General features: G+C 44.4%; 1 protein-coding gene across 5 annotated transcripts in view; it reads left to right on the forward strand.

The window, feature by feature from the left end:
• RTKN2 (rhotekin 2) overlaps window positions 1-18629 on the forward strand; it is a 254071-nt gene that overhangs the window by 107929 nt on the left and 127513 nt on the right. For all 5 annotated transcript variants that reach the window (XR_011024318.1, XR_011024319.1, XR_011024320.1 and 2 more), the window contains exon 6: window positions 5173-5370. Coding sequence is in view for 2 of the 5 variants with exons in the window: in XM_068255554.1 (XP_068111655.1) it covers window positions 5173-5370 (198 nt within the window). In the remaining 3 variants the exon portion in view is untranslated. The remainder of the gene's footprint in view (window positions 1-5172; window positions 5371-18629) is intronic.

Here is an 18629-nt window from a genome sequence, read left to right on the forward strand (position 1 = left end):
TTTCAGGGTTAGTTTGCAGATATAGGTGTTCAAATCAGTGAAGAGTTCAAAGTTATTGATTTGATTAGTGGGACAAAAGGAAAGACCTTTTTCTAGTAAAGTGGTTTCATGGGTGGTAAGGATATGGTTAGATAAGTTGAAGATACATTTGGTGGTGGGTGGGGAAGGGGCTGGTAGGGTTAGAATTTGTTTCTTTTTCCTTTTCCCTTTCCCTCTACTTCCTCTTTTTCTATATCTGATAGCTGTCGTTTTGGCTTTGTTGGTGGGCTGGAGGAATACCTTTTCTGACCTGGGGCTCGGAAGTTGGGTTGCTAATATATTCTGTAATAGGGCTGAGGGAAGCTCTAAAAAAGATGGAGACAGGGTTTGATTGGCCGAGTTAGAATCTGGGAGGGGATGGTTGTCTGTGCTGGAGGGCGAATGGGTCTTGGTGTTGGTTTGAGCTGTAGGACCTTGTTTATTGTTGGTTGGGGATTTGGTATTTTGGGACTGTGTCACAGGATGTAATGTATAGTTGGGTGTTTCTGGTTCGGAGTCACAGAGACTGATTTGTGAAAGGGAAGTTGGTGTGTTCGGGATTTCTGAGGGTGGTCTGACGGGTTCTGGAGTTTCATTCTCCTTAGTGTTTTGCGGTTCGGATAAAGTGGTAGGGGGGCCGTTTGGAATGAAATTGAATTTGAGAGTGGACTGGTATTTAGTGATTGTTTTATTGCTTGTTCCAGCATGTGGGGATGAAACGGTAAATCTTCTTTTATCCAGTTTTGTGCGTTGGGTCTTTGGTGTTGTGGAGGAGACCTTGGTGATATCAACAGCATGGCACTGAGGCGCTATTCCTGTCACTACAGATCTCCTGGTAAGTTCCGCTTTTACTACATCCTCCTACTACTATGGTCTCTCTTATATTACGTCTAGCCTATTGTACTCATACCAGGGTCACCTCACCACCTTTTCACTATTGCTGATAATTTACCCTTTCATTTCCAACATAGCTCCAGTTACTCTCTCATTCATTACCCCCCACCACCTTCATAACCATTACCCCATCCTCTCCGTACTACCCACCAACTTACTACCCACCAACATTCCTTATGGAACATTTTTGCTTCCTATAATACCACATTATGCACACAGACTATTTATATAATTTATGTGATTTTATATTTTATACCAACAATACTGTCTGTATTTTTCCACAGCCTGTAGTAACTGTATAGCCTTCATTTTTTTAGCCATTATTGTTCATTGTTATTGTCCTTGTTTTCATCAACAGTTAACCCCTTGTTTGCCTGATGAAGCAGGCTTGACCTGCGAAACGCGTTGCATTTCCTTTTGGGGTATCGTATAATAAATGTGTTTACTTACATAAAAACAGGACGTCTTGTTTGCTTTTAGGAGGCAAGCCCACCACTTCCTCCAAGCAATTTTTAAAAGTTTTATGAATTTTTATCCTGCTGGCGCCTCTGTACAACATACAAATACATTGCGTCCACTCCTGGTGAATGGGAGTGCTATCTCCTTTTTCTCAATTCTACAGCGAGCGACTTCTTAGCCCTGAGTGAGGACAGGCTTTATCTCCTCACCTGCCTTTATAGTGGTTACCTGGACGGTAACCCATGTTTGTGAGTATAATCATTCTCACCTTATCATTTTATCAATCATTCCTGACATACTACACTATATTGGGCTCTCGGTTTTCCGTTTTAGTATATTTAGGCAAGATTCCTTGAAGCAGTCACAAAGTATAAAGTTTATCCAGATGGCATAGGAGCACCACATACCACCAAAACGACGGAAACTCCAGAAGAGCGGCGCAAGTAAATAGAGTATTGATGGTCCATGGTGAAAGAGTTCCAAAGTCCACAAAAGAGTCCATCACATAATAGTCCAACAAACCCTTAACACAATAGATAGATGTATATGGATTTATCTGCAATAGATCAAAAAGTACATTAAGGCCTGGTGCACACCAGAGGAGTTTTTCTGAGCGTTTTGAGTTTTTAAATCTGCTGCTAATGTTATCCTATGTGTCTGTGCACACTGGAGCAATGCGGTTTTGTAAAAAAAAACCATAGCATTACATTGGGAAGAGCTTTTGAAACTTTTAAAAGCTCTTCCCAATGTAATGCTTTGGGTTTTTTTACAAAACCTCATTGCTCCAGTGTGCACAGACACATAGGATAACATTAGCAGCAGATTTAAAAACAAAACGCTCAGAAAAACTCCTCTGGTGTGCACCAGGCCTAACAGAGAATCACAAGAAGCCTGCAAAATCAATTTCCTCATTGAGGCCATGAGGTGATTTGGAATCAAGGCTAAATATCCACTGGGCCTCTTTCTGCAATAATCGGGATACTATATCACCTTCCCCCCCCCCCCCCCCCCCCTAATATTGGCTCTAATATGCTCCAACCCTATAAACTACATGCCAGAGTATGAACCAGCATGAAATTGCAAAAAAAGGGCCGCCGCAGAAGTCAATGTTTTCCCCTCATCCAGATCCCGTTTGCCAATCGGATTTTGGTATATATGCTGTTGAATACGGACTTTAAGAGCATTCTAAAAATGAGGCTTGGGTAAGAAAAGAAGTTCCGATGCTGTGAAACTGTTAAACACCAAGCCTTTTCAGTGCTGCTGAGTAGATTTTTTAATCTGGAGGTTCACATTAACCGTATAGCAGTTTACTCACCGCTTAGCAATGAATGGAGAACGGACAAAAAATGTCATCTGTTCTCCGCTAGACTATAAGGAGACCTTCAGTTTCACATAAATCAATTATGTGGTAGCAGGGATGGAGTGGGCAGCCAGTCTGCAAAATTTCATAATTCCTTTGACTCTAAACCCAGTCCTGATTGGTATATTGAAGGAGGAAACTGCAAATCTCCACTTAAAATCTATACCTTCTAGTTTGTTCAAACATACATCAAACAAATGACAGCAATCATAGGCTGTAAATGAAATGAAGACCAACAGAGGCATGCAGAGCCCCACAGGGGCTAAATATATGCCTTGAATGCAAAGCAGATTCAAATTATGTACTAGTCCCTAATCTAAAATTTGAATACAAATTGAAGCACATGGATGCAGCTAGCCATAGGAGTTTTGTACAGCAAGAGACTCTGGCAGCGCTTCCAAACAAAGGCTGCACCTGAATGAACTGCCTGCAATAGATGTGCAGAGCTCCACAATATGGACAAAATTACACAACTTGCATTCAAAACAGGTGCAGCAAAGGAGGGCGTTTACTTCAGTACAAACATGTGCACATATTATTTATACTGAAGTAAACGCCCTCCCTTGCTGTACCTGTTATGAATGCAAGTTTTGTAATTTTTGTCCATATTGTGGAGCTCTGCACATCTATTGCAGGTAGTTAGAGACCCAGAGATGACAATTATAATAGATTTATACATACCTGGGGCTTCCTCCAGCCCCATCCGCATGGACCTCTCCCACGCCGCCGTCCTCCGCTGCCTCTAATCGCCGGTACCAGGTCCCGTCACTTCGGCCAGTGGACACAAGTGTGCTCCCTCCGTACTGCTCAGGCGCATGCGTAAAGCAGGTGCTGGCCAGACGGAGGAAATCCCTGCGCATGCGGAAAACTGGCCGCATCCGGTAGAAGTGGCAGGTCCCGGCGATATACGCGGAGAACGGCGACGTGGGAGCGATTCATGCGGATGGGGCTGGAGGAAGCCTCAGGTATGTATAAATCTATTACTATATTTGTCTCAAGTCCCTTTAATTCAGGTGCAGCCTTTGTTTGGAAGTGCTGCCAGTGTCTCCTGTTATATCTTTTAGTTTGTACATTATGGCTTACTGTATTCTTGTTAAGTGTCCATGGTGATGAAAGCAATCTCCCCATTCCTCACTATATCAAAATGCAACACAAGTGATCATCCCGCAGTGAAAGGATGCTACACACATTTTTAGTACACTTCTACACCCTATTCCTGCCATATTGCCAATAGTGCCGATCTGTACAGCATGAAGAAAGTTTTATGCTAGGTACACAACATAAAATTTCGACAGGTTAAAGTGGATCCGAGATGAACTTTTATTCATTGCATAATTGTGTTCCTTTCCTATTGTTTATAGGGCGTTCCTCAAGCCAAATATCTTTTTGTTTTGCTTTAATACTCTAATTCCCTATAAACTAAACAAGCCGCGGCCACAGATTTTCAGAGAGCCAAGGCATTTACAGACAGTAGCAAGGGCTCATGGGAGCTCAGTCTGGGCAGGAGGAGGGGGAGGTATTACTAGCCAGAGATTTCGGAAAGGGGGGGGGGGGTTAGGTTTTTTTTTTTTTTTTTTTCCCCAGGCTGAGTGCTCAAGATGCAGATAAGGTTGCCTCTGTGTAATGTTTACAAACAACATGGCTGCTGTCATTGTATCACAGGAAGAAATTATCATATTCTATTGAAGCCATTTGCAGCTAGATTTGCTGTGTAAACTATCTAAAATTTAGATAAGATATATAGACAAGTTACTTGTTATAGTTAGTTTTTCATCTCGGATCCACTTTAAGCCGATAAATTCTAACATGTCTGATCTGCTCCCGATCAAAATTCTATTTTGTGCAGTAGTAATCTGAAATTTGATCTAGTTATTGATCTGGAGCAGATGGGCATGTTGGAAATTATTGCGTCGATCTGACAGGAAATGGCATGGTGTGTACCTAGTATTAAAGCAGAGATGTTCTGGCTCACCAAAAACTGAGGCTTTACCCACATAGGTAGAACTTTGAAGCTGAGGAACAGGAAGCGCAAGTCATATGACCCATATTTTCAACTTCTAAATTAAGGTAATTAAAGACTTCCTTTTATAAGGTGACATGGCTATTGCAATTCTGCTATCAGTAGGATATGTAGCAGTGTCTTTACATTTGTTGCCATAGTACCACTTTAAAAGGTTTTCTTAAATTATGTATTTGAGAAATTCACAGACCATTACCAGCAGCATTGCAAAAAATATTGCTACATTTTTTTTTCATGTAGTATTCTAATGCAGCTAAGTGTTTAATGCTTTCACATGGTAGTTTTGCTTTTGCTCTCTCTCATTTAGTAATTGCACCTAACAAAATACATTGATTAAACCATCTTGGCTGTTCCTGTCCTTTAGTGCAACGTGCATATTGTTTTTATGATGATCTGTAACAGATGTTATCGGTATTTGCAGCACGGAGGCAAGGCCAGACTTTCAGCTAAAGCTAGATTTGTATAGCTGCTGCATGGAGGATTCTTCTATAACAAACACTCCCAAGAAACTTGCTCGGAAGCTCCGAAACTCAATTGGGAAATCTGCAGGGAAGAAATTTAATTCAGAAGCCGAAGAATCGGAGCCAGAAGCTTTTGTGTATTCAAACCCCCACATGCCGTGAGTTATTTTAGAATGAAAAGCTATTACTATACACATAAAAAATAAGATGTACGTGTATATATTTACATGTGTGTGTCTATACAGATATACGTGCATATTTATGTGTGCACACAGATATACATGTATATTTAGAGTGTGAGTGTATGGTAGGGATGATCAATGGGATGCAAATATTTGAGTTCATGCAGGATTATGTAAATTTTTATGCAAATATATGCAGCTTGAGAATGGACAAACACATTTAAACCTTATTGGGACTTGATTGGTCCATTTTCCAACTGAATGAATTTACATAATCCTGCATGAATCTCCATATGTATCTCCATTTCAGAGCACTCTGAAACAAGACACAGGCCCAGTGCACACCATGAACCTCTAGCAGATCTGCAAAACGCTAGAGGTTTTTGAAGCAGATTTCAGAGTGATTCTAGGCATGTTTTCTAAACATGCCTACCGTTTTTTGGAGCGTTTTTGTGTAGCAGATTACAAATATTGTTACAGTAAAGCGGTTACTGAACAGCTTCTGTAACAAAAACGCCTGGAAAACCACTCTGATCTAGGGTTTTTCAGTGCGGTTTTCCACTTTCCTATACTTTAACATTGAGGCAGAAACGCCTACAAAATGCTACAGCCCCTGAGTTTGCATTTGCGGAAAAAACGAACTGCTCTAGTGTGCACCATCCCATTCACTTTTATTAGCCAAGCGGTTTTCCCCCTGCAAGCGTTTTAAAAAACTCTCCAGAACCGCTCTGGTGTGCACCAGCCCATACATGGCTCAGACACTGTCTTGTATTGACCCGATGAAGCGGGCAAGTCCTATGAAATGCGTTAAAATCTTTGTTAGACCCCAATAAAAAGACGACCTCTTATCACAAAGTAAGACTGTTCCTATTACTTTCCACCACCCACTACATATTGCATCACAATTGGGACGCCTCCTCCTATGTTGCTTGTTTACAGTAATAGTCATGAATACATTTCTAGTTTCAAAAAGTTTTTTTATTGTTAGCAATAACAGGGGAGAATAAATCTGAATACCCCACGCAGGGGGAAAGAGTAATAGCCAAATACATGAACATGCAAAAACAAAAAACAGTAACAACATAGTAATATAGAAACAAGGTGCCGATGGGAGCAACAATACGAAGCTAGGACTTTGACAATACAGGGCATGCTAGATGCGACGTGTGTAATGCCACTAATTTAGGTAAAGAAAATAGAGTAACAAAGACCATTGTTATCAGCGTAATCAATCCAGGGTGACCATGTGTTGGTAAACTGGAGCATTCGGTCCTCCGAGATAGCTTTCATTCTCTCCAGAATCCTAACTCTATGAACTTTACTAATCACGTGATCTAAAGATAGGAAGGGGTCCTTCCAACGTGAAGCTAGATATGTTTTAGCGGAATTTAGGTTATGCTGGACTAGTCTGTGGGCTGGGCGTTTCAAATTATTGGGTTTGTCACCCATCAGGAAAACAGATGGGGTGGTAGAGAATGAGATTTGGAGAACAGATGCTATCAGTCCAGCAACTTGTGACCAAAGTCTGGCAACCAGGGGGCAGGTCCACCACATATGAGCTAGAGTTCCCTTAATACCACAACCTCTGTAGCATAAGTCAGAAGATTGAGGAAAGATGCCAGAGACCCGCTCCGGGGTTAGGTAAGCTCTATCAAGGATTTTAACATTGGTCTCTAATATAGAGTAATACAGACTTCCTTTCATAAGGGTTTCAAAGCAATGTGCCCACCTTTTAGGTGTAAGGTGGAAGTTGAGATCAGCTTTCCATTTTTCCAGGATGGTGTCCATGGCAGCTTGGGCTCGAGTGGCCCATTGAGCATATAGATAGGAGATGATGCCGCCCTCTAAGGGCGAAACTTTGCAGAAGTTTTCAAAAAAAAAGTATATGAGGTATCAGAGGTTAGTGGACCTAGGGATGAATAGAAATGGTAAACCTGCTGGAGATGAAAAAATTGATGGGGCCTACAAGAAAGCGTTTCAGCTAATGTGGAAGGGGGAATCGTACTCCCCAGCCTTTGTAATTTAGCTAAATTAGTATGTTGGGAGGTGATTAGCCACGCCAAATCAAGATTTAGACCTGGGGGGAAGTCAGGGTTACCAAATAGTCGAGTGGATAGTGAGGGGAAAGCTTGTAGGTTTAAAACGTAGCGATATCTTTTCCAGATCTTTAAGGTATGAAGGGTATAGGGGGAGGTGGACAGAAGGTGAAAAGGGTGTGCTAATGAGGACCAAACTAAGGACTCAACTGTAAAGGGTTTCAAGAACGATGACTCAATGTTAACCCAAAGGGGTGCGCTAGGTCCAGCCTGAGAAGGCGGGATATGGGCTAGTTGAGCAGCTATATAGTAGTTGTAGAAATTGGGGACAGCAGGACCACCTGCATATTTAGGAAGTTGCATCCTCTTAGAGGATATTCGGGAAGGCTTGTGGGCCCATATAAATTTGGAAACTTCTCTTTGGATAGGAGCCAGGGAGTCCTTGGGGACTAAAATAGGGAGGACCCTAAAATAATAGAGAATTTTAGGAAACAGGGTCATGCGAACAGCATAAATCCTTCTGCTAAGAGAGATTGGGAGCTTAGACCAGGTAGCAAGTAGATTTAGGAGGATAGATATGAGAGGGGTGTAGTTAAGATGAAACGTATCAGAGGGATTTTTAGTAAGTTTCACACTTAACCTTCTTAGCGGTAACCCCGAGCTGAGCTCGGGGTAAGCCGCCGCGGAGGATATCTCAGCCCCTGGTGGGGCGATTCATGTCCTGTAAATTGCTGTACGCGCAGCCAGCAATTTGCTAGCTGCGCGTCCAGCTCGATCGCCACCGCCGGAAGTTGGCCTGCGCAGCCCGGACCAATTAGTCCCGGGCAGCGCAAAGGGCTGGATCGGATGGGTCTGACGTCGGCGGGCGTCCATGACGTCATTCCGATCGTTGCCATGGCGACAGGAGAAGCCAAACAGGAGATCGCGTTCTATACGCGATCTCCTGTTTACTTTTGTGGCCGGCGGCGATCGGACTAGAGGGACACATGCGCCCTCTAGTGGTGATTTATGTAGCTACCACTCAGGTAGCTACATGAAACAAAAAAAAATAAAAATAAAAAAAAAGTAAAATGCAGCCTCCTTGGAGGAAAAATTGAACCGCCAAGAAGGTTAAATATTTTACATATTTATGTTGGATACAGAATCCAAAGTGGGAGGCAAGGGCAGTGACGTTGGGGCTAGGAATATTGCAGGGGAGAAGTTCTGATTTCGTGATATTCAGAGATAGGCCGGATAGGTCTTTAAAATCTGACAGAAGATTTAGTACTAAAGGTGGACACACGTCAGATAAAAGTCTTTGGAAAATGAAAGATCACAGACCAATTTTACCCCCTTCCATGTAGTATGAGAGCCATACCGACACAGTCTATTCTATGGAGCTGAACTCCCCATCAGATAAAAATCTTTGCAAGATGCTGTACACATGCAACAGATCAGTATCTGCAAAAGATCAGTTCCTGCAAAAGATCCGTTCCTGCAAAATGCATTCAAAGTCTATGATATCTGCAGATCTCATACACACCTTGTTTAACGTACAATTATCTGCAGATCAGATCCACCAGGTTGGATCTTCAGATCTGCAGATAATTGTCTGATCTGCAGATGATGGTCCATTAAACAAGGTGTGTATGAGATCTGCAGATATCATAGGCTTTGAATGCATTTTGCAGGAATGGATCGTTTGCAGGAACTGATCTTTTGCAGATACTGATCTGTTGCATGTGTACAGCATCTGTGTGTGCAGCATCTTGCAAAGATTTTTATCTGATGGGGAGTTCAGCTCCATAGAATAGACTGTGTAGAGTATGGCTCTCATACTACATGGAAGGGGGTAAAATTGGTCTGTGATCTTTCATTTTCCAAAGACTTTTATCTGACGTGTGTACCCACCTTAAGGGTATAGATGTAGTGGGACTGGTTAAAGTTAGAGCCAGGTCACCTGCAAATAGCGATATTTTGTAGGAACGTTTACCTATTTGGTAACCCTGGATGTCTGATGCCTGTCTAACTTTAATTGCGAGAGGTTCCATGCAAAGCGCAAATAACGCTGGAGATAAGGGGCAGCCTTGCCGTGTACCCCTTTCTATTTTAATTGTGGATTGACGTGTGGAGGGGAGTTTGAGGGAAACAGTAGGGAGGGAGTACAGTGATTTGATTGCCTGGAGAAAAGAGCCAGTGATACCAAATCTCTGTAACGTCTGAAGCATAAAGGGCCAAGATAGGGTGTTGAAGGCCTTTTCAATATCGAGAAGGTGCACTGCCAGGGGATGTTTAAGGCGGTGGGCGTGGTGGATAATATTCAGGAGTTTCCGAATATTATCGGAGGCCTCGCGTTGGGGGATAAATCCCACCTGGTCTTTGTGGATAAGTAAGGGAAGCATTTTGTTAAGGCGAGAAACAAAGACTGAGGTAAAAATTTTATAATCAGAATTTAGGAGGGAAATGGGGCGATAGTTGGGGGGATTTAGAGGGTCACGACCTGGTTTTGGGATGACTACTATTGTGGAAGCTAAGAATTCAGGGGGTACCGGAGCCCCTCTAAAGTATAGAATTAAATAATGCGGTTAGGTGAGGGATTAGGATATCTGAGAACTTTTTGTAATAAGAAGCAGCAAAGCCGTCTGGGCCCGGAGCTTTATGGCTCTTAAGATGTTTTATAACCTCTTCGACTTCATCAGAGGAGATGGGGAGGTTAAGTGAGCTCGCTGATAAGGGTGAAAGGCAAGGAATTGGTAAATTAGAAAAGAAGAATTGAGGGTCTTGGGCAGACGAGGAAGACGGTTGGGAGTATAGTGAGGTGTCCTATTGGAGAGAGCGATCGTGGATTTCGTCTGGATTGCAGGTTTCTCTGCCATTAGAGAGCCTGATCTTCCTGACACTATATTTAATTGTTGGTTCTCCCTGAGTTTGGCGACTAGCCAACGATCAGGCTTATTAAGTAGTTTGTGACACTGGGATTGAGTCCACCGGAATGCCTTCTCAGCCTGGTGAGAGAGGAGGATGTCGATTTGTACTTTGGTATCTTTGATTAATTTGTAAAGGTATAAGGAGGGGGAGATCTGGTGTTCAGCTAAAAGTTTATTTAATTTGTATTGTAAGTTGCGTAGAGATTCAGAGTGCTCCCTCTTGATACGCGAGGCCAGCCTGATAATTTGTCCTCTGATATAAGCCTTGTGGGATAGCCATAAGGAGGATTTAGCTATACCTGGGGTGTTGTTAATTTAGAAGAATTCTGTAAGATGTTGAGATAAGTCAGCGACTACCGTGGGATTGGTTAGAAGGGATTCATTTAGTCGCCAAGAGCGGTTAAGGCATTTTGGAGACTGTGAGTTAAAAGTAGCTAGGACCATGTCATGGTCCGACCATGAGCACTGTATATGGCGAGCATATATTAAATTAAGAATGCTGTTGGCGTTAGTGAAAATAAAGTCTATACGTGAGTGCGAGCGGTGCTGGGGGGAGTAATAGGTGTATCCCCTAGCTTGCCCATGAAATTCCCTCCACACGTCAACTAAAGATAAGAATTCCAACATTTTTATGGAGAGTTTTTTTAGTTTTGTGTGAGACAGCCTGTAATCTCGTGAAGTAAAGTCGTCGAGATTAGGGACAAGGACAACATTAAAATCCCCACACCAGTAGAAGTGATCATAATTTAATGTCGTGAGGTGGTTTGTGCAAGCTGTAAAAGTTGTTATGGGATCCCTCGGGTGAGAGTAAGAGGAGACTATACATACACGTTTTGAATGGAGCGTACCTAGCAAAATAAGGAAGCGGCCTAGTTTGTCAGAAATAGCCTGTTCCACCTCCAGGGGGAATGCGTTATGAAGAAGTAAAGCACTCTGAGGGTCTTCCCGGAGGGGGAAGAGGCTAGATAGACCCGCCTATATTGTGCGTGAATAAATTTTGGGAAGGAAGCTTGGGTAAAATGGGTCTCTTGCAAGGCAATTACATCAGGCTTATGAGACAAAAAGTTTTGCATGGCCTTTCGTCTTTTAGGGGGGGAATTAAAACTCCGAACATTGTGGGAGATAATTCTACACATGGGGATTAATTAAGTGTTGCATGCTGATAGCCATGATAGTAGTGGTAGGTCTAGCTTCAAGAAATAAACTGTCAAATAAGCCCATACAGTGCATAGGTAATGAAATGCAGCCAGGTACCTTAAACAAGGTGAACTATAAAACAAAAATACCATATAAAAAAGAACAAAGAGAGGAAAATATTCCTCTCCAGGCGATTCACAGATGTAGGGGACCATAATAAAGGGACCAACATGCGTGAATCTATTTGGGGGTCAACATAACGATCTCCGGAGTACCTGAAAAGTAAAAGGTTAATTCGAAACTTTGTAGGCCTCAATGATGCAGAGGGAGGCTAACGAAAAACGGCAATGTAGACAATAGTAGCAGGTTAACTTGCTCTAGTGGGAAAAATCATTGAAACAATCTAGTGTTATAGAGTGAAGTATTAACTGAACGGTAGGATCGAGACAGCCAATTCAAATAACAGGAGTGATGCAGTCCAAAGTGACAATGTACTTGTAGGAGAGAAGCCTCAGGCCAAGGGCATGTAAGGCAGTCGTTGGAGTGGGTAGCGGAGGAAAAAATGAAAGGCTAGAGAACTGAGCCAGGGAGACTCCGTGATGAATACAGGCATACACTCATAGAGGTCAATAACAATGTTTCCAACATGGAGGATAATAAAACTAAAAAACGAGAAATTGGAACAATTGGCCATCGATACGATACCTATAGATCATAATCAGATTTTCTGAGATGAGTATGCCGGCGAATGGGGGGAAGAAGAATTCTCAGAGGCTTGGCGTTGTCTGCGGTGGGTGACTTCGGTCCAGACTTTGGTCGGTCTTGGAGAGCGATGAGGAAGCTGTTCCGCAGCATGAGGGGGTAGTTGTATGCCAGATTGCTCCAGAGCTAAACGCGCTTCAGCGAATGACTTACAAGCAAAGTTCCGATTGTTGTATTGAAAACACAGGGAAAAGGGGAAGCCCTATTTGTATTTAAAGCGGTTTAACACCCAGCATTACAACTTTGCTTTAAAAGATTGCTTACAGCTTACAAACTATTATGCCAGATTTTTTTTTAAGCAGAAATTCACTGAATGGGTTAAACATGACATTTTAGTGTTGGATTTAACTAGGAATCCGCATCCGTTCTTATCTTTTAGTTACAAATGTATCTTTGTTTGGAATACAAATAGACCTTTGAAAAGACTGCCGGGGAAGCCCTCTTTGTTCTCTCAGAGCAGTGTTTGTTTGTTACATTGTAGATAGATACATTTGTAACTAAACAAGCAAGCACGGAGGAGGATTTCTAGCTAAATGCAGCACTAAAATGTCATGTTTAACCCATCCCTTGACGCAATCAAGGCTTGGGTTGCTGGTCGCATATCTCTTCTCCTTGCCAGCGTGAGAGGAGAGAGGGTAGCGTAAAGGCGAACTGAGTTGGGGAGGCCTGGGAGCTCATTCAGAGGCCTAGCGGCAGCTTAGGGTAGTGTCTCGCATCTCCTCATGTTGCATCTTTAAGATAATGTCCCGAGGGAGATCAGTGTTGCGAGGGCGTTGCAGAGCCCGATGTATACGGACAATTCTGAAATCTTGAGGGTCAAGCTGCGGAAGGAGAGCAGCGAAGAGGTTAAGAGCAGTCTCTTTTAAGTTGGTAATAGTCTCCGGGCCCCCCCGTATGCGAATGTTCGCTCTTCGGGACCTGTTCTCGAGGTCCTCTAGTTTCAGTTCCATGGTCTGGATCTTTTCGTCTTGGTCGTCTATCTTTAGTTTGTCGGCTGCAACAGTGTCAACTAGGGAGTTGGCCTGCTTTTCAAGCGTGGCCACCCGTTCACCCACCTCTTTGATCTGGTGGGAGAGGTCCGTCACAGCCGCCGCCAGTTCCCGCTTAAAGAGCCTGCTGATATCCCTGTAGAGCTGCTGGGTTTGTTGGCTCGTAAGAGGGACCTCCGCCGCGGATTGCGGTGATTCAGGTATGGAGGTAGGCAAGCCGGGCTCCGGGGAAGGAGGCTGGGATGTAGGTGCAGTTGAGGTAGTGGCGGCCATCTTGGACCTCGTGGCAGCAGGCCCGAAGTGATCCGTGAGTTTGTTGCTTGTTTTGCTTCTTGGGTGCCTCGGGCCGGGACGGAGTATCCTTCTTTGCCCTCCTGGACATCTCACAGGCCTAGGCAGAAGACAAGGTGCCGGCTTTTAGAGGGTATGAGGCTAATGCAAGGCGATATCAAGAATCCGGAGACGGAGCACAGCCAACTAGCGTCTGCTCATGGCGGCTCCGCGCATGCGCACCCCATGAATACATTTTTAATATTATACGCACTGGAATAATCGTAATCCTATCCTATTTTTATCAAAGTCCTAGGTTACACTACCATTCATAAAAAAGGGTATCCTTTCAAGGGCTCAGGCTATAAATGGGAAAGAAGGTTCTAAGGGGAGTGGCCAACTTAAAGAGACTCTGTAACAACAAAAAATTCCCCTGGGGGGTACTCACCTCGGGTGGGGGAAGCCTCCAGATCCTAATGAGGCTTCCCACGCCGTCCTCTGTCCCACGGGGGTCTCACTGCAGCCCTCCGAACAGCCGGCGACAGAGCCGACTGTAGCTTCAATATTTACCTTTGCTGGCTCCAGCGGGGGCGCTGTGGCGACTTTCGGCACGGAAATAGACGGAAATACCCGATCTCCGTCGGGTCCGCTCTACTGCGCAGGCGCCGGAAACTTGCGCCTGCGCAGTAGAGCAGACCCGACGGCGATCGGGTATTTCCGCCTACTTCGGCGCCGACAGCCATCAGAGCGCCTGCGCAGGAGCCAGGAAGGTAAATATTGCGTCACGGCTGTACGGAGGGCTACAGCGAGACCCCCGAGGGACGCAGGACGGCGTGGGAAGCCTCATTAGGATCCTGAGGCTTCCCCCACCCGAGGTGAGTACCCCCCCAGGGGCCGATTTGTCGTTACAGTTCCTCTTTAAATAAAAAAAATTCTTAACCCTCCGCATTCACAACACTTAAGATGGAATTTTAGTGATGTTGAATACAAGTTGTAGGGTTGCACTAAATGGAGGATATTCGCTTCCAAAATGGTTTGCATGCAAAAGCAGTCTATACTAGACCCTTTCACCAGCCTTGAGGTTTCTACAAATTGAAAGGGTCCCTGGGACTGTACTCACACCAATCAGCAAGTCATCTGGACATGCCAGCAAGTCAGGTGGCTAGCTGGCATCCTTTTCCATAGAGTGCTTTTTGTTAAAGTGTACCCGAGGCAGTGCGGTTCAGATTGGACATAGAGGCATGTTTCCTGCTGCAGGACATGCATCTGTGCCCCCCCTCACCCCCGCGCCTCTTTCTGCCCCCACACTGCCGCGCTATCACTCGCCCAAAATTCTCCACTTCCGAAATTTCGCTATTCCGGAGAGTAAGGGAGGTGAGATATATTTGCTTCTTAAACGCCCACTAGGGGTGTACTTGCAGGCTTCCCCAGCTGTTCTCCCCAGCCGCTTCCCCTGTCTCTTCTCTGCATGCTGCTCTGTTTGTGAGACCTAGAGCAGCTCGCCTTCCAGGGGTCACGAAAGTGGAAGATTGCAGGCCACAGGAGCGGCAGAGAGCAGCGGGGATTGTGTGGTTACCTGATCCACCCAGACCCCCAGATCCGGAAGCATTGTTTATTTTACCTCAGATCCCCACCTTGGGTTTGCTTTAAAGAGGAGCTGTTAGGTATAGGGTCTCAGAGACAAAATAATACATATATCAGTAGCTAAATATTGGCTGTACTTACATTACATATGCATTTCACTGTCCAAGTTCGGATTTCACAAAATTTTTATATAGTATTTGCAGAGAATGATGACAGCTCATGGCAGGTTCCATGTTTGTCTGTCTTGTATGAAGCCAATTGTGATGTAATCTCCTCCCTTACCCTGCTTCCTGATGATTCAACTCACAAAGATCAGGATCAAAGATCCTAATGGTTCATGATCTGGACAACACTACTGTGCAGTGAATATTAATTAGCCATGTGGCTAGGAACAATAGGGGACTCCAGCAGTATACTCTAACGGAAAATGTGCCCTGTGAACAGCACATTGATTTTTCAGTGTTGTGAGCTTGGCTGCAAGATACAAGCTGCTGTAACATGAGCCTGTAACTTCTCACTGTGAAAGCAGCTTTAGGGCTGGATAGGGAAATGAAGGGGAGGACCAAGGGAGTGCAGTGGGGAGAAGAAGCAGCCCCAGAATGCTTTGCAGTATCTGTTATGCATCCTGCCGGCCTCCTTGGGAGCTTGGGAATAACGAGCCTTGCTGTTCAGCAAAGATCAAAGTAAGAGAGATTTTTAACTTCAGTATTGCCTTTTTGGCTTCCTTCTAAACTGTTTAACACAGGAGAATAGAGGTTTAAATTGGCTTTTGCAGCCTGACAGTTACTCTTTAAGAATAAAGCATATAGAATTTTTTCCAATTTTTTTATGATTGTGGGTCTTTTAACCACTTAACGACCACCTAACGCCGATAGGCGTCGGTGGGTCGTTAGTGGTATAGCATGGAAACGGCCGCTCGATCAAGCGGCCTTTCCATGCCAATTCACGGAGGCTGTCTCCGTGAACAGCCGGAGAGCCGCCGATCGCGGCTCGCCAGCGAACTGTAAACAGGCGGGGAAGAAATCCTCGCTGTTTACATCACACGACGCTGCTGACGTAGATCGGCGATCCCCGGCCTCTGATTGGCCGGGGATCGGCGGCATATGATAGGCCGAAGTCTATCCTTCAATGCTCAGGATGGAAATCCGTCCTGCGCAGCCCATGGAGGGAGAGGGAGGTAAGGGGAAGGAGGGAGCGCCGAAAACGCTGCGGAGGGGGGCTTTAAAGAGCCCCTCCCCCCAGCAGATCACAAACAGCCGGCGACGATCAGACCCCCCCCCCCCCCCCAGCAGGACATCCCCCTAGTGGGAAAAAAGGGGGGGGGGGAAGTCTGATCGCCAAGGCTCAATCCTGATCGGTGCTGTGGGCTGGAGAGCCCACGCAGCACCGATTACTGCAGAAAGCCATGGTCCTTAAGTGGTTAAAGCACATGCATCAAACACAAGGCCCATGGGCAGAATGCAGCTCTCCTTGCCATTGTTGATGGCCCTCAAACTTCAAATGTGCATTATTGTAAAAAGTAGAACAAGAACACTGCCTTCCCACCTAGAGGATGACTGTGTTTCTGGTTGAAACCTTGTCAGTTTTGGGCCTGGATGCAGCAACACCCCATGGGACCTCCCTGTGAAATTAGCATGAAGTGCACTCCTTAGAATACACACACTCATAAATTCCCCCATGTGGCTGGTAGAACCCATCCACACACCTTCCCCCTCAACACCATCTCTCCACATAGTGCAGTGAAGCAGTGTGATATTTAGCTGCTCCAGTGCTCAGTCTCTTCCATTCTTTCCGGGAGCTTCATCATGTGACATACATCAGCCAAAAGCATGTAGCAAAGAGCATATGCCCGTCAAAAGATTAGAGGATACCCAAAGCAGCACTGGAGCAGCTAAATGTTAATCTACCACACTGCAGAAGGGAGAGGAGTGGGGATCAACGCTCCCCAGGGTCACAATTTGCTACTTTATTTGAGACTGTTCAATAAATTTTAAATCTTAATAGGCAATTTGGCCCGTGTAAGGTGCAGTGCACGCAGATTTGCACTGAATGCAGAATGTCACTGTTGTGGAAATACTGAACACCAAACCACGGGATAAAGGTGAAATAAAGTAAAGGTTTATTTACAAAAGTGCATGATATGTACAGGTGAAAATGCAAATGAGCACGAACATGCATACATTTCAAGCGATTGTACAAAATAACAATACAAATGCAAACAACTGGCAATGCTATTGCAGCCGAATGTCTTGCGTTCAGACATACAACAAACCAATTATACAGTATATACCAGTGATGCCTAACCTTGGCACTCCAGCAGTGGTGGAACTACAAGTCCCATGAGGCATTGCAATACTCTGACAGCTCTAAGCATAATTCGGGGAGGCCGAGGCATGATGGGATTTGTAGTTTTGTCACAGCTGGAGTGCCAAGGTTTGCCATCACTGGTATATACAGTTTGCACACAGTGAACCCCGGACCCTGTCTAACTAAGCGAACTAACTAATATATATACACAATAATATACATTCAGGCATAGTACATAATGCAGCAGGCAATTGGAACATCATACAAGCCAAGATCAGATACCAGGAAGTCAAGCAAATAGAATCGATAAACCATAGAATAGTCGGGCAAGCCAATATCATACACAGGGATGTCAAGCAAACCGTAATCAGGAAAACATACAAACAGGTACAGTTAACAAGAATAGAGAATCAATAATACAAATCAAGGACCAAGTAACAAAGTAGTGACCAGAACACAGGATCTAGGGCTATCCACATCAATGAACTAGCAAAGGAGCTCTGTTGGAGCTGGACTTTAATACTCTGCAGGATGGTCATGTGACCTCTTCCAAGGCTGCAGAGACACAGTTCTTGAATACAGGGACCTCTGCTGGTGGACAGAGGGAACTTCAGGAGGATTGCAAAATGTTCTGTCTGAGAGAGGGGACATTTGCTGGTGAACAGAGGAAGTCCATGCGAAAGTTCACAAATGTCACCAGCAGGAACAGATCGTGACAGCCCGTGACTTGGACGGTTTCTAGATTTTGGCCCCTTACATGATTGAGATTGGCACCCCTGTTTTAAGGGTGAGAAGGCATGAATGTTTGATTTGACTGACCTCTGTGCATGCATATTTGTGTGTGAGGTGGATGGGTGTTACCAAATCCTTCTACTGCCACTAATCAAAATGGGAACTGTAACTTGTAGGAAAGACTCAGTCCTGTCATTCATTCCTGAAAGCATATAGCTGGCATCTGTGTGTGTCCTGTAAGTGTGAGTTTTTGCCCACACTGGCTGAATCTGGTAAACGTTGTCCCATTATTCTCATCTTAAACCAGTGCCTGTTGTGTAGGCGTTGCTGTAAATAGCTGGCAACAAGCTTATTTTTGTATCAGTGGATGGAATGCTTTTTATACAAAAGAAAAATGAAAACAAAACAGACAAAAGGTTGAGCGGAAGAAATAGATCTGTTTTCCATAGAAACTGATTATTTGTCAGCTTTCATTTCTGTTAGAAAGAGCAATGTTATGCAGTAGCTGAGAG

The sequence above is a fragment of the Hyperolius riggenbachi genome, chromosome 10 (assembly GCF_040937935.1).
Source record: "Hyperolius riggenbachi isolate aHypRig1 chromosome 10, aHypRig1.pri, whole genome shotgun sequence".
In the NCBI taxonomy this organism is placed as follows: domain Eukaryota; kingdom Metazoa; phylum Chordata; class Amphibia; order Anura; family Hyperoliidae; genus Hyperolius; species Hyperolius riggenbachi.